At 42.5% G+C, this 24,699-nt stretch overlaps 1 protein-coding gene across 1 annotated transcript; it reads right to left on the bottom strand.

Moving 5' to 3' along the window:
• Positions 1-1,676: 1,676 nt before the first annotated feature.
• GPR62 (G protein-coupled receptor 62) lies at positions 1,677-4,931 on the bottom strand. The gene is made up of 2 exons (XM_029597565.1): positions 4,697-4,931; positions 1,677-3,522 (listed from the first exon to the last, which is right to left on the bottom strand). Exon 2 carries the CDS (start codon positions 3,388-3,390, stop codon positions 2,155-2,157), a length of 1,236 nt encoding a protein of 411 aa, XP_029453425.1. The 5' UTR covers positions 3,391-3,522; positions 4,697-4,931; the 3' UTR covers positions 1,677-2,154.
• Positions 4,932-24,699: the final 19,768 nt, after the last annotated feature.

Consider the following 24,699-nt stretch of genomic DNA (forward strand, 5'->3'; position numbering starts at 1 on the left):
TATTTTTTTTTTCAGTGAGTGAGTAAAGAAAATGTGCACTAAAATTCTGTTACCGCTGCCACCATCCCGATGCCCCAAAGCATCTGTACGAGGGTGGTGCTGAGTTCTGCTGGCGCCACTGCTGCAACACTGCAGTCCAGGTCTTGTGCTATCTTGCCATTCTTTAGGTTGACGGAGTCTTGTGCTCTCTTGGGTAGGAGTTGAGCAGGATATGGCTGGTGCCCCCAGTGTGCAAAGGCGCCTATGTGGTTACAAGATTCCTACAACCCCAAAGCCAGCCATGTTGCTCCTCACCATAACCACATGCAGGCAATATAGTGGCACATATGAAGTCCCATGAATGAAGTTATCTATCTAAATGGCTAGCTGGCTATATTTAAAGCTATAGGCAGATAAATTCTACTTGTATAATGACTTATGCAGCTACAATTTAGCCATATAAGTTGGGGGTGGTCTCGGGGCGGGCGGGAGGCAATTTGGGGGCAGGCCAGAGTTAGCCACATTGGTTATGTGGCTAACTCTGAATATCATGCCGTAGGGCTGTCCTAAGGTTAGCCGGTTATACTTGTCCTGATTATACCCGGCTATCTTAAGGTTAGTCAGATATACTTATCCAGCTAACTTTAAGATAGCCGGGTATATTCAGCGTCATGGCTGCATCACTGAATATCCTCATTAAGTTAGCCGGATAGCTATATTCGGCAAACTTAACTAGCCACTCCATGGCTGAATAGTGACCTCTAGGAAACCAAGGCACCACGGATTAAAACTTAAGAAGTTGATGTGTTAAGAGAAGAATACTGTGTTTCTGGGTATAGCTTCAAACCAAGATGTGTTTGTTTCAACAGAGAACCAAGGCTGCAGTTCGCTTTAGTCTGAAAGTATGTCTCCAACATGAAAAGTGAAATAAGAGCATACTACCAAGAATTTATGCCCTGATGATGGATGGGAACTCTGCATGACAAATGCTAATAACATAAAACTTAATTTAAGAAAACTTTTTTTATGCACCGAGATCTAACTTGTACCTGTTTTAAGCTTTATAATGCAGTAAGCTAAGCTATGTTCTTGAGTGTTAAAGCTACAGTACATGAAAACACTTTTACAGGCTCAGAGAATTGATTCTTGATCCAATAATACTGTACTGAGTTTGCCAAGATCCATGGCCAGGAATAAGGGGCTTCGGGACTTCATGCAGCCGGATTTTCCTGTGCTGCAGTTTGTCCCAGCACCATCTGTGTCACTGCATGATCCTGAGGGTGACATGGCATTCTCTTTTCAGGCAGGTCTCATGAAATAGGGCCAGCTCAAATGGGGATGGGAAAAAAGAAAAAAGAAACATTTGGGGGAAAAAGAACCCCAAAATCTCCCCCCCCCCCACCCCTAACTAGAAGTGGACAAATTTGGACATTTTCTGAATTTTCCTTTTTCTTTTTTCTGGGCCTTCACATCTCAATTCCCCTGTACAGAGGCCTCTATTGATACCCCTGGACATACGACATATCTCAGAAAGCCTTCACTCTAGGGATTCTCTTTTCCCCAGAAAGGAACATCTGGCCCCATACATACAGACAGAAGGACTGTGTGCTGCTGAAATGTGTCCCAACCAGGGGTGGCGTGGAGATGTACGATAATTAAGATTACCAAGTGGCTCCATTTTTTTTTCAGGACAGGTTGATCCGGTCCTGATTTTACCACACTGCATGCATGGACTCATGGTTTATAGTGTCCCTATTGATTAAGAAAAGCAAGACTGCAAGTCCATGCAAACAGTGGGGTAAAACCAGGACAGGATCAAACTCTTCTGAAAATGCGTACCAGTTGGCAACTCTAATGATACTATTACTGACTCTACAAAGCACATTCCTTGGTACAAGAGCACCCCTCTGTCCTCAGATCAAGGTGTGAACTCATAATATACTAACTTTATATCAATGAAGGAGATGAAGTGCATGTGTTTATAACACTACTGATATGGGAAATGAAAGGGGCTGTCTTCAAAATCATGTCCTCTACATAAGGACGATTTGGCAGCTCTGTGATTATACAGTACAATATAGAATGCTCATGGCCTAAACATATCATTCTGTTTCTCACATTTTAATTATAAGGCATCCAAATCCCTTCCAGAACTCAAGTATTCCGCTCCTCCCATCAACTGGTATCCTCTGGAATTTGTCCTGGGATCCTGAATCCCACTATGTTCTGTTCTGGTGTACTCCCCGGATTGGAACTGATGTAGCTTGATCTGCTGTCCAGGGTGTAGCTGGTTTGCTGCAGGAACTGAAGAAAGTTTTCTTGAATGGAGCCATTGTGGCTTGAAAGGGCAAAGTCCTGAGTCGTGGGTCTTTTTAGACAGTGACGGCCCAATTTTGAGAACTCTTCTCTTATTTGTCGATTCAGAAACCCGTGTAAAAAAGGGTTAATAGCAAAGGAAGAGTAGGCAACCCAGGTCACAATTGTTTCCACCTGACTGAGAGCCGGAATTGGAGAGTGGGTGGAAGAGCTCAGGTGGAAGGAGAAAAAGGGAAGCCAACATAACAGGAACTGTCCAACAATGAGTATCAACATCAGCGCTGCTTTTCCTCCTCCAAAGATCCGCTCTGGGGACAGCCTGGGTGGAAGATTTCTTGTGGTGATAATAGTCATTCGACTGTTAACAGAATCTGATCGCCTTCTTAAGCTAGCAGTCCAAGATGGCACAGGTCCATGTTGAACAGAGGCAATCCGGGCAACTTTGTAGATACTGCAGTAGACAATGAAAATGATTATAATGGGCAGCAAAAAGCAAAAGATACTGAAGACAATAATAAAGACATTCTTATAGGCTCCTGGGCTCCAATATATAGTGCACTGGTTAGAATTTATGTCAATATGTTGCTGTGGCCATCCCATCAAAGACAAAGAGGCAATCAAAATAGCCTTGATCCAGATGAAAACCATTACTGTGCCTACCAAGGTAATTGTCATTTTGACTTCATATCTCATGGGGTGGACAATGTAGTAATACCTTTCAATGCTGATCACTGAGATAGTAAGGATAGAAGCACTGATGAAGCAAACGTTCAAGAAAATAACGGTCTGGCATTCCATGAAGCTAAAGATGACCATATTGAAACAAGAGACGCTAGAAACAATTCCCAGAGGCATAAGGACCATAGCAGAAAAAAGGTCCACCAAGCAGAGATGACATACAAAGACACATTTTCTCAATAGTGGGGTCTTCAGGATGACCACCACCAAGGCCATATTGGTCAATAACGCAATAACATTAAGCAGGACCATGAAGAAAATACCAACAATATCTTGGAGCCTGGAAGTTTCTACAAAGGAAGGTAGAGTCTCATGGCCCTGAGAAGCATTGAATTCTGTTCTGCTTGTGTTTGCCATCTGGTTCACTACCTAATGTCAAACTCCCAACACATTGGTGGCAAAAACACTGTTGGTGGCAACAGCAAGGTAACAGCTTCCAATGAATCCCTTCCTCTTCATTGCCAGTTGGTTATTTGGTCACTGATTGCTCTGAAAGAAAATGGAAGAAAAATTAAACATGCTGCATTTTCAGTTTCCATCAGACTTTTCCAAGGACAATTGGTTCAGTGAGACAATGGCATTTTAATTGTGACAGAAGAAAGAGAAAAGGACAGTTCTCTCTGAGGAGACTGACAGCAGTCCCATGAAGGGAGCAGAATGTGATCTGCCCTGTTCCTCTACAGCAGTGGTCCCCAACCCTGTCCTGGGGGCCCACCAGCCAGTCGGGTTTTCAGGATATCCACAATGAATATGCATGAGAGAAAATTTGCATGTTATGGAGGCAGTGCATTCAAATTTTCTCTCATGCATATTCATTGTGGATATCTTGAAAACCCGACTGGCTGGTGGGCCGCCAGGGCAGGGTTGGGGACCACTGCTCTACAGCACACCCTACAGGAGGGGAAGAGTTCCACTACCAAACAACTATTCAACCTTATGAAGCCCTCCGTTTGAAGAATTAGCAGATATGCGATGCTCAATCAAATCCAATTTGTCATTGGTTATTTATTTTAAATGATTTCTATTCTGCCTATAATAGAATAACATGCTAGGCGGATTGTAACAAAATTATACATTAACACATGATATAACAATAAAACTTTAATATAAAGCCATCTTGACTGCTAAAAAAGAAAATTAATCAGTGCTAGATCATCAAATGTTATTCATTTTTCAGAAATAAAAATGCCTTCCATTCCTTGTGAAATGTTAAAACATTATCAATATTTCTTAATTCATCCGGAAGAGTGTTCCACAACAAAAATCCATATTCCTTCATTTACTTGCTTTGTAATCTGTAGTGTATTAACCCAGTGGGACAGTGTACATTGCAGTCTCTAGAGAGAGACAGGTCTCCAAGTCCTGCATTAAGATGCTCTTTCCTTAGTTTACAGGCATTGCTGTTGCTGTGTCTTTCTGGGTAAGAGCATCACCCCACCATTCAGCTTTAGCTGTGAGAACTAGGAGGCGAGTGATTTCGAAAAGCCGCCTTTAAACAGGGCTTCTGTTTTTAAGTATTCATAACTGACGCATTTCAGTGTTTGTGGGGGGGGGGGGGTTTTGCCTATTATAGGGGCCTTTTTACTAAGCCATAATAAAACGGCACATCGTCACGCCATTTTACCATGAGAAACTCCCCTCAGAATTTATTACATTGCGGTACCTGAGGTCTGCAGCACTTGCATTTGATGGAGGACCAAGTCGAGAAGCAGGTTTGCCGTCTTGCGGTTGAACATGAAGCTGGTAGCTCCCATCCAAAATGATTTCAGCTCAGTTTTTCTTGTAATTTTTCGTTATATTTCCTGGTTGATTCTGGGCTCCTGATCAGCCCTTGCTCTGAATGCAGAGGACATGCATGTGCTGTTTGAATGTGGTGGACGTCAGCACTTTAACCAGGAGTCCATTGTGAACAACTGTAAAACCTAAATTTAAAAAAACAAACAAACCATAATCAAACAAAACTGAGACTAAATAAATTAATATTGTATTCAAGATACTGGCTTCACAATGAGACCCAAGACAGCACAGAAATTCTTTTCTACCACAGGTTAGTAATATGCACCTTCAAACATACAAAACCAAGCTAAATCAAACATACAAAACCAAGCTAAATCAAAATTCAAAATGCTTTAAGTCTGCTTTTGGGGGATGTCAGACTCTAATCATGACAGATTTTATGAACAGATTGGTTCATATTCACCAGAAACAGTGGCTTTCGCTGAGTGTGCCAAGCAGTGGTCAGATTTGTTTTGCAGCAGCCTACGGCAAAACTTTATGGAAGTCTATTGTGGCTGCAATGAAATCCATGGCAGAGTGTGTCTGAATGCCACCGCCACCTCAGCCTGTCTAATGGCCCTTCCGGAAAGATTGAGGAGCAGGGAGAGGTCCCAAGGAGATTGGGGGGAAAGGGGGTATCCCAACGACAAAAAGATCCAGGAACAGGAGAGGTGGGAATCTGAGGCTTCTGCAGGTGGAGAGCCTGGGTCCTAGCCTTAAGGTGGCCTTGTTGATTGCACTTTACATTTTGATAATTAACACCATTTATTTAAGAAAAAAAGCTCCTGGAGTAATTTCACAGACCTGCAAATTTCACACAGGTTTGCAATCTTTTTTTTTAAAGTCTCCACAGGAGGAGGTGGACCTGTACCAAGAAAGATATACAAGGGGCAGTAACATGTGGGAGCATGTCAAGAGTGGCGTTAAAAAGGAGAGACTACTCTTATCTAGTAAACCAACTGATAGTTTCTTCCACCTTTATGTTCCCTCCACCCAGTGCTATCAAGGACTTCTGTGTTCTCTTTGTCTGTCTATCTGTCTATGTACATTATCTCCGGAACCATTCAACTAACAAAAGCCACATTTTCAGGATTGGGGTATCTATATAGAAGCTAGAAACTGAAATAACATTATCCTAAAAAAAACTTATAGATCTGGCCCAAAATTTAAAAAAAGGAACTAACCCAAAAACTGAAGAAAAAAAAGAGAAAAGAAAACATAAAACAGAATCATCAACCTTTGTGTCCAACCAGGCTTTCCAACTCATCCAATTTCGGTGGACTTCCTTCTCATAAATGAGTTTGTAAACCTGGAATTCCCATATACTGAGACAAGAACATATGATTTAGAAAAGCTCTTGCATACTGTATGAGGCTTTAGTTCTGAAGAAGGACTGTGTCGTGGGGGCAGGGCTGACGTGAGAGGGGTAGGAGTCCGGGTGATTCAGCCTTGCTGCTCCCCCTCCAGATACTGAAAAGTGAGAGGGGGGAGGGAAAGCAAAGAATTGAGGACCTTGAGATTAATGAGGGGGGGGGGGATGGGAGCACTGTACCTTCTAGTCCGACGCAGGTGGCTCCATGCATGGGCTGCTGCAGCTCCCAAGGAGGAATAAGAAGCGATATTAGATGTCAGGGGAAGGGAGGGCAGGGCTACCATGGCAACGTGGGACCACCAAAACTCCCAATTGGCCTTCCCCCCCCCCCCCCCCAAGGATGGCCCTACCCAGGAGTGGTGGTGGCGGAGGCCCCACACTTAAATCAACTTATAACATTTTACAATCACTGGAGGTGTGTGGGGGAGCCCTCATACAAATTGCTCTGCTGCTCTTTTCTTACTTGTCACTTTAATCGTGAGGAGATGCTGGTGTTTCCCTTTTGGACAGCTCTTCTGCTGAGCTATTATAAATCTCAATAAATTGGGGCCCTGCCATGCTGACCTGTTGGCCGCCCCCCCCCTTTGAAAAGAACACGGCATGAGCAGCGACAGAGGGAATGGAAATGTTTTTAAAGGCAGAGACCAGGGCCAAAAGAAAAGGCGTGCAATTTTGTATTCCACAAAATGTATAAATATTTAAGAAAGAAAGATATATTAGGCCCAAAAGAAATGCATCTCTGGAGACAAAACCAGAAAAGGAAGCTAAAGAGCCAAGAAGCAGGCATGGCTAATACTACTGCCATCAAGTGATTTCCAATGTGGGTAAGCATGGATGGGTGGGGGCAAAACTTCCTGCCCAGCTGGGCTCAGCAGCAGGGTTTATACCCTGGGCCACCTTCCCCCTTCCCCCGCCGCCGGCCTGTGCTGCATCGCCGCTGATGGTGCAAGCCAAGCGACTCACACAGCGGGGTGGCTGCGCATAGACATTTGCCTACTCTGCCTATTGGTAAATCTGCCCCTGCTCATCGGTGTCACTCCCTCGTCATTTGGGATTCAAAGCTGTCTCGGCTTTCCAATCCTGTCCTTCTCCTTGTGCCCAGACCCTCTCGGACAGGAGGCAAGGTCAGTGATAATATTTTAATTTTACCTTCCCTGTGTTAATTTATAACTCTTCTTTCACTTTAGACTAACTCCTGCGGCATAGAGGGGAAATCAAGGTTTCAAGATTCACGGAGAAGGGCGAAGGGTTCATTCTGGCTTAGGCTTTTTCCCACATTAGTTCTCATTTGTCTTTAAGAGCCTGAACGTCTTGTCAGCCCTCTCCGGAAGAGCTTGTGTAAATGAAGAACCCAGCCAGCAATCCCCGTTTCTCATCACCTGAGAGTCGATATCGGATGTAAATAAAGGGAGATGCAGACCCCAGCGGAGCAGACTGTCCAAGGAATGAGAAACCCGGTACTAAATTAACCCTTTCAGGTCTCCAGGATTTGTTCTTAACTTGCTCATATCCATCAAATAAAGCCACTGAGCTGGATTTTTGTGATTTACAATAGTTACAACTGAAATTAAATGCCAATAATAAAGTTGTAGTCAATATCTTTATACTGACCTTTATTTCAATGTATCCAAGAGGACTAATACAGCAAACACACAACTTGATTCAATAATTATGATGAAATGGAAGTGGGTGATGACATTGAGATTTATGGCACTAAAGAGTGTGGGGGAGAGATATTTAGGTGTTTAGCCCTGTCGCTAAAACAGTGGTCTTCACTAATTTTTAAGCAGAGGCCACTTTGGATCCAAAGGAGCTGGAGGAGAGCCAACAAACTTTCCCACACAGGGCTGCGGGTCAACAAACCTACTAATAGTGTGTGCCAATGATATCCATGTCCCCACCACTCTCACTGTCTTTCTCTCTCAACTCCAATCCAGTTTGTGCCACCATGCTCTCTCTCTCAATCCTGCCTCCAGTCTCTCAAATTCCCCTATCCATCCCCAGTAGTCTCCTTCTCTCTCAAACCCCTCCTCCCCCCACCTGCCATACACAGCAGTCGCAGCCTCTCCCTCGACCTCCCAAGTCAGCAGCATCCTGTGACCCCTATCATTGGCTGCTAGAAGGCTCTCTTTGGCCCACACCCAGGGACCACATTAGGGGTCCATAGGAGCCACCACTGTCCCCCGGGCCTTATCTTGCATTAAAATGTGATGGCTCTTAAAGAACTTTAATTATTGCTGAGATCGCTGTTGAGATCCTGTAGATGGAGATGGTAAGACCCCTAGGTTTAGTTGTTCTAGAGATCAGTACGCCACAAAATATGAGAGAGAGAGAGATATTGCTGTGAGAGCAGAACATTAACAGCTTCTGGATTTGTGCCTGATAATATTATGGGATGTGTCTGCCTGAGTATCTAGCAACTAAGTCTTCAGGGCCTAGAAACAAAGCTTGTAGGAGGAATATGAAGACCCCTGTTTAAAAATTCATCGCCTTAAGAACATAAGAACATAAGAATATGCCATACTGGGTCAGATCAAGGGTCCATCAAGCCCAGCATCCTGTCTCCAACAGTGGCCAATCCAGGCCATAAGAACCTGGCAAGTTCCCAAAAACTAAGTCTATTCCATGTTACCGTTGCTAGTAATAGCAGTGGCTATTTTCTAAGTCAACTTGATTAATAGCAGGTAATGGACTTCTCCTCCAAGAACTTATCCAATCCTTTTTTAAACACAGCTACACTAACTGCATTAACCATATCCCCTGGCAACAAATTCCAGAGTTTAATTGTCATTGAGTGAAAAAGAACTTTCTCCGATTAGTTTTAAATATGCCACATGCTAACTTAATGGAATGCCTCCTAGTCCTTCTATTATCCGAAAGAGTAAATAACTGATTCACATTTACCCGTTCTAGACCTCTCATGATTTTAAACACCTCTATCATATCCTCCCTCAGCCGTCTCTTCTCCAAGCTGAAAAGTCCTAACCTTTTTAATCTTTCCTCATAGAGGCGCTGTTCCATACCCTTTATCATTTTGGTTGCCCTTCTCTGAACCTTCGCCATCGCAACTATGTCTTTTTTGAGATGCAGTGACCAGAATTGTACAGTATTCAAGGTGCGGTCTCACCATGGAGTGATACAGAGGCATTATGACATTTTCCGTTTTATTCACCTTTCCCTTACTAATAATTCCCAACATTCTGTTTGCTTTTTTGACTGCCACAGCACACTGAACCGACGATTTCAATGTGTTATCCACTATGATGCCTAGATCTCTTTCTTGGGTGGTAGCTCCTAATATGTAACCTAACATTGTGTAACTATAGCATGGGTTATTTTTCCCTATATGCATCACCTTGCACTTATCCACATTAAATTTCATCTGCCATTTGGATGCCCGATTTTCCAGTCTCATAAGGTCTTCCTGCAATTTATCACAATCTGCTTGTGAGTTAACTACTCTGAATAATTTTGTATTATCTGCAAATTTGATTACCTCACTCTTCGTATTTCTTTCTGGATTATTTATAAATATATTGAAAAGTATGGGTCCCAAAACAGATCCCTGAGGCACTCCACTGCCCACTCCCTTCCACTGAGAAAATTGTCCATTTAATCCTATTCTCTGTTTCCTGCCTTTTAGCCAGTTTGTAATCCACGAAAGGACATTGCCACCTATCCCATGACTTTTTACTTTTCCTAGAAGCCTCTCATGAGGAACTTTGTCAAACGCCTTCTGAAAATCCAAATACACTACATCTACCGGTTCACCTTTATCTACATGTTTATTAACTCCTTCAAAAAAGTGAAGCAGATTTGTGAGGCAGGACTTGCCTTGGGTAAAGCCATGCTGATTTTGTTCCTTTAAACCATGCCTTTCTATATGTTTTGTGATTTTGATATTTAGAACACTTTCCACTATTTTTCCTGGTACTGAAGTCAGGCTAACCGGTCTATAGTTTCGTGGATCGGCCCTGGAGCCCTTTTTAAATATTGGGTTACATAAGCCACCCTCCAGTCCTCAGGTACAATGGATGATTTTAATGATAGGTTACAAATTTTTACTAATAGGTCTGAAATTTCATTTTTTAATTCCTTCAGAACCCTGGGGTGTATACCTTCCGGTCCAGGTGATTTACTACTCTTCAGTTTGTCAATCAGGCCTACCACATCTTCAAGGTTCACCGTGATTTGGTTCAGTCCATCTGAATCATTACCCATGAAAACCGTCTCCGGTATGGGTATTTCCACAACATCCTCTTCAGTAAATACAGAAGCAAAGAAATTGTTTAATCTTTCCGCGATAGCCTTATCTTCTCTAAGTGCCCTCGATCATCTAACTGTCCAATTGACTCCTTCACAGGCTTTCTGCTTTGGATATATTTTTTAAAGTTTTTACTATGAGTTTTTGCCTCTACGGCCAACTTCTTTTCAAATTCTCTCTTAGCCTGTCTTATCAATGTCTTACATTTAACTTGCCAATGCTTATGCATTATCCTATTTTCTTCTGTTGGATCCTTCTTCCAATTTTTGAATGAAGTTCTTTTGGCTAAAATTGCCTCTTTCACCTCACCTTTTAACCATAACGGTAATCATTTTGCCTTCCTTCCACCTTTCTTAATTTGTGGAATACATCTGGACTGTTCTTCTAGGATGGTATTTTTTAACAATGACCACACCGCTTGCACACTTTTTACCTTTGTAGCTGCTCCTTTCAGTTTTTTTCTAACTATTTTTCTCATTTTATCAAAATTTCCCTTTTGAAAGTTTAGCACGAGAGCTGTGGATTTGCTTACTGTCCCCCTTCCAGTCATTAATTCAAATTTGATCATATTATGATCACTATTGCCATGTGGCCCTACCACTGTTACCTCTCTCACCAAATCCTGCGCTCCACTGAGAATTAGATCTAAAATTGCTCCCTCTCTCGTCAGTTCCTGAACCAATTGCTCCATAAAACTGTCATTTATTCCATCCAGGAACTTTATCTCTCTAGCATGTCCCTTCTTGTTGGAGTTTCAAAATTCAACCTCAGCCAATGGACTGAGTAAGTGGGGAAGAAAGAAGTTACTGAGAACACAGTTAATTATGTAGACCTGGAATAAACTCATGGAAGAAAGGGCTACTACCTAGCCAGATGGTGGAGCCTAGATTCTGGCTGTGAAACTCAGTCTGGGTTTTGTATAGTTACTGTGCTTTATGGGATTGGAGCAGACTACTTGAAAGAAATGATTTCCTGCTACATACCAGGTCAATCATTGAGATCAGCTGGGGAGAGCATGCTTTGTACTTCTTTCTTTAAAGAATCAAAGATTGGGAAAGGTTCTTTTTCAGTGGCAGTATTTGGTCTGTGAACTAAGATTCCAAAAGAGGCTCAAGAAATGATGACTATTTCTTGTCAAGACCTGGCTGTTTCTCAAACGTTTTGGGAGTTGGAGGTAAAGGTTTATGCCTGGGTTAGTGGGTTTTAAAACTGTCAGTTGTTAGGTAGAGCTCGGCTTTAAATAGAACCTAATTGTTAGAAGGATATTATTGTAGTGGATTGAAGATGCAATAATGAGGGGTCCAATGAATGATATAATAGAATGGAGGTAGAATAAATGTGTGTGGTGGCTTTTAGATTATAGTGCTTTTAGTATTATTAGGTCTAGATATTTTGAAGGGATGGTCTGGGGCTCTGGAAATGGTTGTAGCTATTGGTGGGCAGTGGGTAGGTTTAAAATGGCATTTTACCTGATGGTTCTTATGATTATGTGCTTTGTTTTATTATTTTGATGGTGTAGATATTGCTATTATTTGATGTTGATTGTTAAGTTGTATGTTTGTGATATTTCTGTATTGTTGTATTGGTTGGCATAGGTTGTAGCCTTTGTGTTGTGTGTGTTTGTATGTTGAAGTCTGTGTTACTGCAAATAGATATTTTAAGAATGGGTGCTTTTTATTACAACTGTATTGTAAACCATTTTTAGGCATTTTATGTAGTAAACCACTTTGATATATAAATGTGAAAATCAAAGGGGAGGAGTTGCAACTGCTTCAGTTCATGCAATGTGAAACTATCTACACTATAATGCCTGTAAATTGGACCGAGTGAACCTATTCTTTGTCTATCCTTTAAAAAAACAGTCTTTGTTGGAATCACATCATTTGGAGTAATCTAAACTCACTGCCACAGTTCTCAGTCTAAGGAAGACTTCAGAAGGCAGTCATCCACTACGTGAGGTCCACCAGCTGATCGACCAGAAACCATTTGGAACCCAGTAACTGAGGAGAGGCTTAGAAACCATCTGCCCAAAACAGATTTACAGGATGATGATACCATTGAAATTTCTGGAAGCGATGCCAGCCCAGTGGTTCAGTGACAGCACTTTGCCCTGCTTTGTGAAGGAATTGGGTTCAGTTTGTAGGCCAGGACTCTACTGCCAAAGTCAGCAGAAGCTGGACATGATGCATAGGCAGTAGCCCCCAGGAGGAAGGAAGTCTCAACCATTGCTTTTCAGTGATACCTACTGGCCAGATTCAAGACCGCAATTATGTTTCATGCATGCAATTGTTTGAGGGTCCCCTAAGATGGGTTACTTCATAAAGATACACACACATACATAAATACCCTTCACGTATGTATATACATACACACATATGTGAAGGTTATCCACCAAGCAGCCACACTGCCAACCAGTGGCTCAAAGCCTTCATTTTCTTTCTCTTCGAGGAGTAAGCTTACACTCACACACACATGCACACACACAGAGGCACAGGGAGGCAGACACTCCATCCACAGACAGAGAGTGAAACAGCCATCCAGACAGACACAGAGACCCCACACACAGTTACCCTATATTCTGACACAGAGAGACACCTCTACACCTAGACATAGACAACCTACAGAGAGACAGTAACCCAACAACAAGTCAAGCACGGAGACACAGACATACCACACCTAGACAGAAAAACAGAGACACACCACACCCAGATACAAGATAGACACACAGACATCTTAGACAGACAGACATCATGCTCAGACACAGAAAGACATAGAAATACCACACTCAGACAGTCAAACACAAGCAGACCCAGCACACCCAGACAGTGAGAGAGACACAGGCAGATAGACCACACACGCAGACTACAGCACACCAGATGGAGAGACACACCACACCTAGATAGACCCAAACTCAGAGATGCACCACATCCAGACACACAGGCCACATACTACAATGCTGGAACATGTTTCAAAAAAATTAGATGCCAGCCAAACATTTTTTAGGAACTGAGAAAATTCCATCCCATTCTGCTTAATGGTTTTGTTTTCTTTTTTTGCTTTTTGGGGGTTTTTTTTTACTGTTTTCACTAATTTTTTCTATTTTTCTCTCTATTTTTGTATTTTTCTGTTTCCTCATCTTTTGTATTTTCTCATGTTTTGATTTATTTAGCTTTTTTTTTTAACATTTTCACCTTTATTCTCCCTTTCCTATCTCCTCCCTCTTTCCCCTCCACTTCCTTATTCTCTCTGGCCTCTTTGCCCATTCTTTTACTTCATCATCTCTCTTCCTGGGCAGGGAGATGGTGGCAGCAGGAACTCCTCCCAGGCAGAGGCCTGAGGGTGGGAGCTCTTCCTGGATTGTAGAACACCGCAGTGGCTACACTCATGCCCAGTTCTGCCTTAGAGCAAGCGGCTCCCTGCTTGGGCCCACCACAGCAGAAGCAGCTCCTCTCTCTGGCCCACTGGGAGAGACGCATGCCTAAATCACGGCACGATTACAATGATGTCACTATGCTCCGATAGCTCCTTCCCTCCTGAGCTTGCAGTGCCTCCCTGGCACCAAATCTCGACAGCATAGCCGTGCACTCTCTCCTGATTGGGCAGCCAGTGTGCCGCCTTCAGGATTGTTCACCTCCCCCAGTTTGTTCACCTCTGTTCTAGAGAAAGCAACAGTGTGTAGCCTCCAGCTGAAGACCATTTGCTGCAAAGGTTGGGCTAAAAAATAGTGGGAGGGGGATATTAAAAAGGAGTTAAAGAACCTCGGGATCCTATACTGCAGTCCAAAAAAAGAAGCTGGTTCTGACTGCGCTAGAGATTGAATAGAGCAAGTGGAAACTGACAGGCCCAAAGCCAAAAAGTAATCCCCCATTTTGGGAGGTGAAGGGAGACAGAAGGGCGACTGTGTTCCTAAGAGGATATCACATTCACAGTGATACAGTGTATTTGGATTTTCAGAAGACATTTGAGAAAGCCCCACCCGCCATGAGAGACTCCTCAGGAAATTACAGAGTCATGGGATAGGAGGCAGGGTTTCTATTGGGGATTGTGAGCTGGTTCAACAAGAGGAAACAGAGGGTAGGACTAAATGATCAGTTTCTCAAATGGAGAAAGGTCATTAATGGAGTGCTACAGGGATCAGTACTGGGACCTGTGCTGTTCAACATATTCAGAAATGATCTGAAAAAGGGAACGACGAATAAGGTGCTCAAATTTGCATATGACACAAAATTATTCTAATTTGTTAAAATGGCAGTAGATTATGAGGAACTGCAGAAGGATCTTGTGAGACTAGGAGGCAGGGCAACTAAATGGCAGATTAAATTTAACATGAAAAAGTGCAAATTGATGCATATAGAGAAAGATAATACCAACTTCAGGTACACGATAATGGATTCTGTACTGGGAGTCACTACCCAGGAAAAGGACCTTGGAGTCCTTGTGGACAATACATTGAAATCCTCAGCTCAGTGCGTGGCGGCAATCAAAAAAGAAAACAATGTTAGGAATGATCTGAAAAGAAATGGAGAATAAAATGGAAAGAATATCATATTGCCTATATATCAAGCCATGGTGCAACTTCACCTTGAGTACTGTGTGCAGTTCTGGTCGCCCCCATCTCAAGAAAGATATAGCAGAATTAGAAAAGTTGCAGAGGAGGGGCCAAGATGGCGGCGTGAATGGCTGCAAGTGAGAACGCTCCGTTGTGTTTGCTTTTGCCTTTTATATTATGCTTCCAAAGAGAAGGTGCGGGCTTACCCCCGGAGCCCCTCTTACCTGTGGGACAGCAACGGATAACCTCTTTTGCCTCCATTTCGGTGTAAACGGGAGGAACTATCCCCGCTTTAGCGTCTGGAGAGGGAGCTCCGACGTTCTATGGGGAAACTGCATTAAGTCCCCCGGTCTGTCGACCTCCACCGCCTCCAGCATTACGAGAGAGCCTGCTGGAGCTGGCGCCTAGTGATGACATCACCCGCTCGACGGAGGGGGGAACCCGAGATGGAGGAGCAGCGATACAGCTCCAATTCTCTTCCAGTGTGCTGGGAACAGCCTCGGCAAGGATCCCAGGCGGAGACGAGACATCTTTATTGCGGGTTGATTTCTTGGAGGAGGAGAGGAGGATAGCGACGATGCAGGCAGTGGTGTCTCCAGAGCCACTAATGGCTCGTGAAGGTGGTGAGTTGCTTCAACTACCCCCGAAACCAGCCATTGTGACCTTGGATAAACTGTGAGATTTGGTTGCTAGCCTAGCTGGGCCAGTAAAGGACAGTGAGCATAAATATTTAAAACATGAATCGGAAATACACTCCATGAACCTTAATTTGGGCAGTCAGCTTAAGGATCTTAATACTAGAGTGGACTGTACAGAACAGAATTTACAATAAGTCCAGGCTGTGAATCTGAAGCTGATAAAAGATTATGGAACTCAATCCAAACGATTGGAAGCCCTGGAAAACTATATGAGACACTTTAATTTAAGATTCCTGAATTTTCCTTGAATCCTCGGAGAGGTTATATCTGTTACCTTAAAAAAATATTGTTCGGAAAATTTAAAGTTTGAAGAATTAAAGCTACCTATGGTTAACAAAGCTTATTTCCTATCCAAAGGAGGTGGGAATAATGGAGTTAACTAATTAGACGCCCTTGAAAAGTTAACACAATTTCTTGAGAATTCAGAATTAGAGATATTGAACCGTGGGGTATTTCTAGTGTCATTAGTGTCCGAGAAAGACATTATTGACCTTATGAGAAGGTATTTTCAGAATTTTCCTTCTATGTATTTTGGTCAAATTGTAAACATTTTTCCTGATTTTGCAAGAGCTACCCAATTAAGGAGAAGGGAGTTTTTGAATTTGAGAACACAAGTACTTAATTTAGGATTTACAATTTATCTTAAAATACCCATGCAGATGTTTAGTACAAGGGAAAGATGAGAGTTTTGTATTTATTGCACCAGAACAGCTAAGATCCTTTCTGAATGCTAGGGAAGTGAATATCATTCCTAGTTTACAGGTCCCATGATAGTCATTTAAAAGAACCACTGTATCCATTAAGCCAGTTTTTCTTTATATGGTTTTCTTTAATCTCTCCCTTAATATTCGGGCTCCTGTGTGACCTGTCGCTGGAAAGGTTGTATTTGAATGATTTCTTTTATTTTATATGTTAAGGTGAAATTGTTTTCATGCTACATACCATTTCTTTACTTTAAAGTAAGATGTATTGTTTATTACTTTAAATGAAAATTTAATAAAAGTGTGAATTTCAAAAAAGAAAAGTTGCAGAGGAGGGTGACAAAAATGATAAAGGGGATAAAACATTTCTCCTTTCATGAGAGGCTCTGCAGGCTGGGGATCTTCAGCTTGGAAAAGAGATGGCTGAGAGGGGACATGACAGAAGTTTATAAAATCAGGAGCGGGGAGGAACAGATGGTTATTTAGCCTTTCAAATAATACTAAAACAAGAGGACACTCCATGAAACTCACAACCAGCAGATTCAAAACAGATCATAGAAAGTGTTGTCAGAGGAAGTGTTCAAGGTGACTAGCATAGTGGGGTTTAAAAGAGGCTTGGACAAGTTCCTGGAGGAAAACTCCATAACACATTATTAACCAGGCAGACTAAAGAAAGGGAGTAACAGGAACTTAGATCTACTTCATGGGATCTGCTAGATACTGGCAACCTGGATTGGCCACTGTCAGAGACAGGGTGATGGGCTCGATGGACCTTGATCTGACAAGGCATGGCAGTTCTTATGTTCTGTGAGAGGAATGTCCTTCGGATGTGTCCGTCTCATCTGCAGCACATTTTCTGTTTTTTTTGTGATAATATTTCTATAACTATTTGGCTCACACAAATACCATATACCACTCGAGAACTAAAAATTGCAACTTGCCTTCGGTGTGATCCATTCTTTTTTAAGCAACAGTAACAGAAATAGCAAATGTTTATACAATTTTAATAATAGATTTTTTTTCCAGAAATATCACTGAGGAAACAATAACAACCAGAAGAGCAGGCAGTCCCTGACAATTAATAACCAGCTAGATGAGGTACTCTCTGTATCAGCTAATAGTCAAGCAATAAATGATACATGCCCTCTTCACTGATTAGTATTGTTGTTATTATAAGCCATAAAATAATGAAAAAATATCTATAAAAAGACACATTTTCTTACAGCCATTTCAGCATTCAAGTAGCGTTATAATCACAGTTATGCTTGTGTTTGGGAAGGGGTTTACTTTTAAAATATAAATTAACGTGAGGGACAAAGGTGGATCATTTTTCTACAATTAATTCTCCCTTGTTATATGGAATTCTCCCTCTTTCATATGAAATTTGTCCCTATAGACTTCCATGACAGCAACCTCATTAATGGAAAAATGTATCTAAAGAGATTAAAGCATGCACTGATTCAAGTACTCATGCCCATAAACGGAGAGTCAGATGTGTATTGCGCATTACCAAACTGCTATACAATATAAGGCTCTGGGCATAAAAGGGTGTTATCGTTATCACACATGTTAAACTGGTTTAACATCCACATTAGCGACTGCCCAAGTGCTAAGGCCCTAACGTGAGTGTCAGTAACACGTTAGTCCTAATACAAACATGCATGTAAATGAGGCTATCATAATAAATAATATTATAATGTTTTTATGCCGTATTAACCCTGGATGTGCTATCCAATTCAGAGTTTGTACTTGCACAAGCCAACAAGGCCCACCTAATGCTGAAAAATGAATTACACCTCCTGAGGTGCTGTTAACTTTCTGTCAGGTGGTGGGTCATGTAAACATATGACAAAGGAGGTTAAAGATGGGCCCCCTCCCCTCCCCAAACTGAGTAAAGAGCTCAGGCCTAAGCCTCTACTCACCTGGGCCTCTCTATACTATCCAGAATGATACCTCCCTGAAACATCTCCAGCTGGAAGGTCCCTTTAGTGAAGACCCCCCGAAGAGGGCTTCCCCCGCCCATTCAGATCCCCTTTCACTGTCGATCTCCCCTGGAAGACCCTCTTTCTACCCGTATGGTCTTTTTCTGCCGTCATGTTTTTATGTTTATAAAATATATAAATTGAGTATAAAGAAGAGCCAGTGCCCGCAAACAAGTCTCATGAATACTCATAGTGCTTATCCTGAAAACCAGACCTGTTGGATACCCTCCAGGCCCAGAGTTCGACTCCTGCCCCAAGTGCAGATCCCCAGAGTGACCAAAGCATTCAGATTCTACCACCCATTGAGACCTAACGGGACAATGTAAATACTAACCACAAAGAGACATTACTGCACAATGTAAATAATCTACCTCTGTAAAGTTTATATTTATTCCTATCTATTCTTATTCTCCTTTTATTCCCCAGTTTCAATGACCTTGTTATATTGTAACTTTTTGCTTCTTCTACACTGGTTAAATGAACAAAGTTTTCACTCCCCTGTTATCTGTAAACCAGCATGATATGATTGTATCATGAATGCCGGTATAGAAAAGCCTTAAATAAATAAAAAAAAATAAATATTAAGTAATAAATCAGGATTCTCTTGCACTGGGAATATGCATGTGTGCCCTGCTTCTAGGATTGCCAAGTGACTCCATTTTTTTGAGCACAGCTTGATCCAGGCCTAGTTTTACCTCACTGTTTGCCTGGACTTGTATTCTGACATTGTTTTTAAGGATATTAATAGAGACACCAAACTACAAGTCCAGGCAGGCAGTGAGGTAAAACCAGGACTGGATCCACTTGTCCTGAAAATGTAGAGCCAGTTGGTGATCCTAGGTTGAGGATCATACATGGCTGTGTCAACAGGGAGTGGAAAATCCCGTGGGTTTGAGGAGATAACTGGAATGGTCTTACTTGGCAACCTATGATGCAGATGACAAAATTGGAACAGGATACTGAGTTTGTCAGAAAGGGCTTCATTCCTGCAGCTGTTTTGCTTTGCCCTTCCCACTAAAAGCATTGGAAATATGGATTTTGTTTTAACTAAAGAGAGAATAGTCTTAGTGCAGGGTTTCCCAAATAAATCCTGGGGACCCCATAGCCAAGCCAGTTTTCATGATATCCATCAGGTATATGCATGCAAGAATTTTACATATGTTGGTGACCCAACATATGCAAATTTATATCATGTATATTTAAAGTAGTTAGCCTGAAAACATGATTGGCTGTGAGATCACAAGATCGATTTGGGAAGTCCTGTTTTAGAGCAGGAATAAAGACTTTAAATAAGCAACTTAATTGTTAATCTTTCTACTCCATATGAATGAGAGAATGGCAGCACTAGGGAAGAAAAGATAACAGGTTAATAACCTACAGATAAGGGCTTGTGTGCCTGGGATCAGAGGTACTAAACGGTTTTTCTCATTTGTGTCTATGGAGCATCTGGTCCTAGTCTGATTGATACCAGCATCAGCTGGGATGTAATCTTGAAGAAAATGAGTGACACTAATTATCGCACACAGTCTCCAAACAACTGCTTTCTTATGGAGATGTTATTTCATTTCCTGTTTCACTGAGGCTTCTGGGACTCATAGTCCTAGATTTTCATCTGAAGCATAACAGAACTGCAAATCCTAGAATGCTTTTCACTATTTGCTCTTAAAGTCAGGACTTAAACTGAGCTGCGGTGCTGAGAGATCCATAGAACGTGTGTACAGGAGTCCAGCTGAGCACCCGTCTGCATATTATGGATGGCTTTAGAAAGAATGGGATTACAGACAATTACTGATCTAGCTAATGCTGTGTCTGGTGAGTTTGTTGCTGGAGAGTTTAAATGAATTAGAGGCAATCCCTTTGTTCCTGGAGACTGCTTAATTTATCAAAATATTAATCCTTTGTGTCTGGAGACTCTATTCTATTGGAAAATGATTTCTTGTTTCTTCTATGTAGCTCTAGTGGCAGATGAGCTGGTTATTCCTACAGACTGGGGAACATGAGATGAATTCTTGATTCCTTTATTCCTGTTTAATCTAGAATTTTGAGGCCAGACTAAGAGGACTAGCAGTCCTAATTATGACTCTTATAATCCGCTTCCCTTGACACTGCTAAGCACTGACCCTCTCAATGCAGTGCTGGGGACACATGGATTCTATGATTGGACAGGATCTACCTTTAGAGCCCTCAAGGGGATCTCTTTCAAAAAAATAACTCAGTCCACCTGAAAAGCTGGGTTCCAAACAGAAAAATTGATTTTACTGATCCAAAGTAGAACTCAACAGGTACAAAAATAGACACAGTCCAGATTACAAAAATATATAGGTAGGTAAATGGTTCTTTATGTTTCAAAATTCACCATAAGGCAAATCAGTTCCTTATGTATTAATCAGTTCTTAAATGTTACTCAAGAATATTGGAATCTCTTGATATTCTCCTAGAAACCTCTGACTTCTCAGACCGACAAGAAAGTGTTAGAAAATCCTCCTCTTGTTTCACAAATGGCAGATTGGACCAGAACAAAATCCTCTCCCTGTTGTCTAAGGGTGGATCCTTCCAGGTTGGCCCTTTGTCACTTACAGGAGAGAACAGGTCCTCTCCGGTAGAACCAATGAAATCCAAGCCAGAGCACACAGTCCCTTAAGCCGCCTCTACCCAGCTCATCTCAAGATGTTGACTCTTCTCCTCCTCAGAACTCCTGGAGTCCCCTTTATACTCCTTTGATACTGACCCATCCTTTATGGGATGGACCCACCTGTCACAAGCCTTTGATCATCCTTCTGGACCCTCCCACTGCTGGAATTTCTCTGAAACAAAATCTATAAGGAAAACAGAACCACCTCTACATTTATTTTCAAGAGACTGTGCTTAAGAGGAAAGACTTAATGGACCAAGTGCTATTCTTAGAAAGGGTAGAGCTGAAAGTCTTGGCCTTACAGCAAACAGATTTCTTTCGTATTAAGGATGTGACCCTTAGAAATATATTGGACATTTTGGAGAACACTCCAAGGAAGAAACATCTTTTATTGATTTTCCAAGATCTTCCCTAATAACTCCTACTGCTCTGTTAAAGAAATATTTTACCAAAATGTTGAAAATCCCTCTTAAGTCAACACCGCCTGTTGCCAGAACTTAACCATGTGCCCCCTCAGCTATGCCGGGTGGGGGTGCAGCATAGTCAACTTCAATGGATAGCTGGGATCTTTCTGCTGTTCTGGCCAGCACCCAGGAGAAGATATTGAGAACTAGTTGGTTAGACTTGCTCTCGAATCCCACAAGGAATTGACTCGTAGGTTAGTTTTCAGATATAAAGAGAGGACTTTTCACAGATTAAGAGTTAGAGTATTCCGTGATGTATCAAAAGTTACCCAGAAGAGATATAAAGCATTTCTGTATTTGCTCTAGCAAGTTCATCTAACTGATGAAGACTTTTTTTTGTTTTGTTTTAAAATTGCTTTCTTTATCAAGTAATATGCTTTATGGGCCTGATTTTCAAAGTTACATGGGGGTTATGCATGTAAAATTGGCATATATATGTCTAAGTAGCATGTACATTTGCATATGCTATTTTACAAACATCACAAGTACACGTGTAAATGTTAATGAGGAAAAAGGGGCAGTTTAAGGTGTCCCAGGGCAGGGTTTGGAATTGCACGCACAAGTTAGTATTTTGTAGGCGGTATACAAACATACATTACCTAACATATATACATGCTTATACACCTGCTAATGGAGTTTGTGGAACTGGAATTTTACTTTCCTTGTGTCTGCAGTTTTTGTGTGGGAGGTCTGGGTGAAGTGGTGGTGGGAGGGGGTCAGTGAACTGGTGATACCGAGTATGCACACAAGTAAGTTTTTCCATAAACAGAGTGGGGAGGATTTTAAAAGGGTTACATGCGTAACCCTTTAAAACCCGCTCCTGTGCGCGCCGAGCCTATTGTGCATGGGCCCGGTGATGCGCACAAGCCCCGGGACGCGCATTTGTCCCGGGGCTTGAAAAAAGGGGCGGGGAGTGGGCGGGACCGAGGCCTCTGGCACAGCGACCGTGCCAGGGGATCGCACGCTGGCACTTGGCTGGCGCGCACAACCTACACCTGCCCAAAGGCAGGCGTGAGTAAAAAAACAAAGGTAAGGGGGGGTTTAAGATAGGGCTGGGGGGCGGGTTAGGTAGGGGAAGGGAGGGGAAGGTGGGGGGCGAAAGGAAAGTTCCCTCCGAGGCTGCTCCGATTTCAGTGCGGCCTCGGAAGGAATGGGGAAAGCCATTGGGGCTCCCCTAGGGCTCGGCGTGCACAAGTGTGGACCCTCTTGCACACACCGACACCGGATTTTATAACATGCGAGCGGCTGTGCGCGCATGTTATATAATCAGGCGTAGATTTCTGCGCGCCAGGTTGCGCGCACAAATCTACGCCCACGCGTAATTCTTAAAATCCGGCCCAGTATGCACATACTTTCTAAAAACACCCGCCTCTGCCTATAACTGAGTGTTAGTACGCGCACGTCACAAATATTGTGTTCCTAAAATGCATGCAAGCACTTTTTCAAAAGGTAAACACCTCCCTGCATTACACAAGTGCGCATGTACTAACAAAGGTGCATGCGTTTGGGACAGAGCTACGTATTAGTTTATAAACTGTGCGTCTCCTGCCACACAGTTTATAAAATACTGCTGTAACTTTAGACACTGATTTATGTGCTAATCTGAAGACTTACGCACATTGTTGAAAATGACCCTCTCTATTTTTTGAGCCAGGATAGTTTGAGAATTTCTTGAAGGAGCATCCACCAAAGTAGGGTCTAGATTTTCCAATAGGATGTGGACTTTGAGTCATGATGGAAGGTTATCCTACCAGATGAGTAATTGTGGGTCCAGTGATCTTGTTTTCCTGTTGTTTTGTTTTGGTTTTTTTTAGAGACTTGGACTTTCTTCTATTTTGTGAACTTGTAGTGATAATGTGTGGGGTTTTTTTCCTCTTTTTTCCTTCCTGGTCATATTTTATTTTGAAATGTTTCTGTACCATGATCCTTTTTGAAATGCTGTCTATGAAATATGTTGGCAATTCCTATGAATAAAAGGAAATAAACCTCACATGTCCTCATTCTGCTTTAATCTCTATTCGCTTACTAATCTTGCCTCAGAGGTCCTTACCTGAGGTTGGTGCGGGTCAGTTCCCCATTATCAGGTCAGCATCGCTGTGCCTCTAGCCCAGCTCTGGCAGGTGGACTGCCCCGGGGCAAGCTGCTCCGTGATCCTCGTCTCTGGCATGGTCTTTCCTGCAGGAGCTGAGGGCCAGGGTCCCCCCACTCACTGCATGCCGGAACTGATGTTTCCAGCTTGGGAAAGCAGGTCCCTGCTCCTGCCTCTCTGAAGGAGCAGGTTTTACACAGTCAGAAACCTGGCTTGGTTAGGGGAGAGGGAGGGCTGGGAATGTCAAGCATCCATGAGCCAAAAAGCATCGTAGAGCACTACAAGCCAGTGGAAGAGATCCCTGCTTTTCCTCGTCCTGTTGATTTCATCTATTCAGATCCTTGCTTCTGTCTCGTTCTTCCTTTCCTCGGAAGCTGCAGAAGCGGCTGTGTATGGCACAGCCTGTCACATAGCATCTCGGAGAGGGCTGCCGGTCCCAGGGAGAATTCCACTGGGTCCTAACCCCTCACCTGCTTTACCAAAGCACCGCCTAGCTGCTTTCTCTCTCTCTCTCTGTCTACCAGCTCCAACCCCCACTTACTCAACACCCACACATTTTAGGGCTGACCAAGAGCTGAGGGCCTGAGCTCTTGGGTGCATGCCCCTACAAGGGCTGAGAAGGTAGCATGGACGGATGGGACATGTATCCAAAACAGGGCTGGGGGAATCAATGTGGAGAAAGTCGGAGGTTTTGCAAAGCTTCTAGGATTTGTTTCTGAAAAGGTTTTCGGATGATTTGTAAAATATTATTGCTTTTATGAAGCACTTTTGAGTTTTGAAAACTTCAAATAAAAATGTTTCTCCTTCTAAGGATATAACACAGAGACTGCTGTATGTTATCTCTTCTTCTACACTCAGAATAATAACAACCATCACCCTGCCCCCCGACCCAATCCTTCCTCATTCTATGTGCTCTAGATACCAGCAACCTGCACCCCATCCTTCACTCCATGCAATCTACATTCTGGGAATGGGCTTTCATTTTTAAACAAAACTGGAACTCACAACATTTCATAGTTCATTTCATATTGTTTCAAAAAAGAAACAAAATTGAGTTTTCATTTTTGTTTAATTTTGAAGAAACACTACAGGCAGCCGGTCTGAGGGCACCTGCCCACCAAAAAAAACCAACCCCTGGC

This window comes from Rhinatrema bivittatum, chromosome 4 (genome assembly GCF_901001135.1).
Source record: "Rhinatrema bivittatum chromosome 4, aRhiBiv1.1, whole genome shotgun sequence".
Taxonomy (NCBI): domain Eukaryota; kingdom Metazoa; phylum Chordata; class Amphibia; order Gymnophiona; family Rhinatrematidae; genus Rhinatrema; species Rhinatrema bivittatum.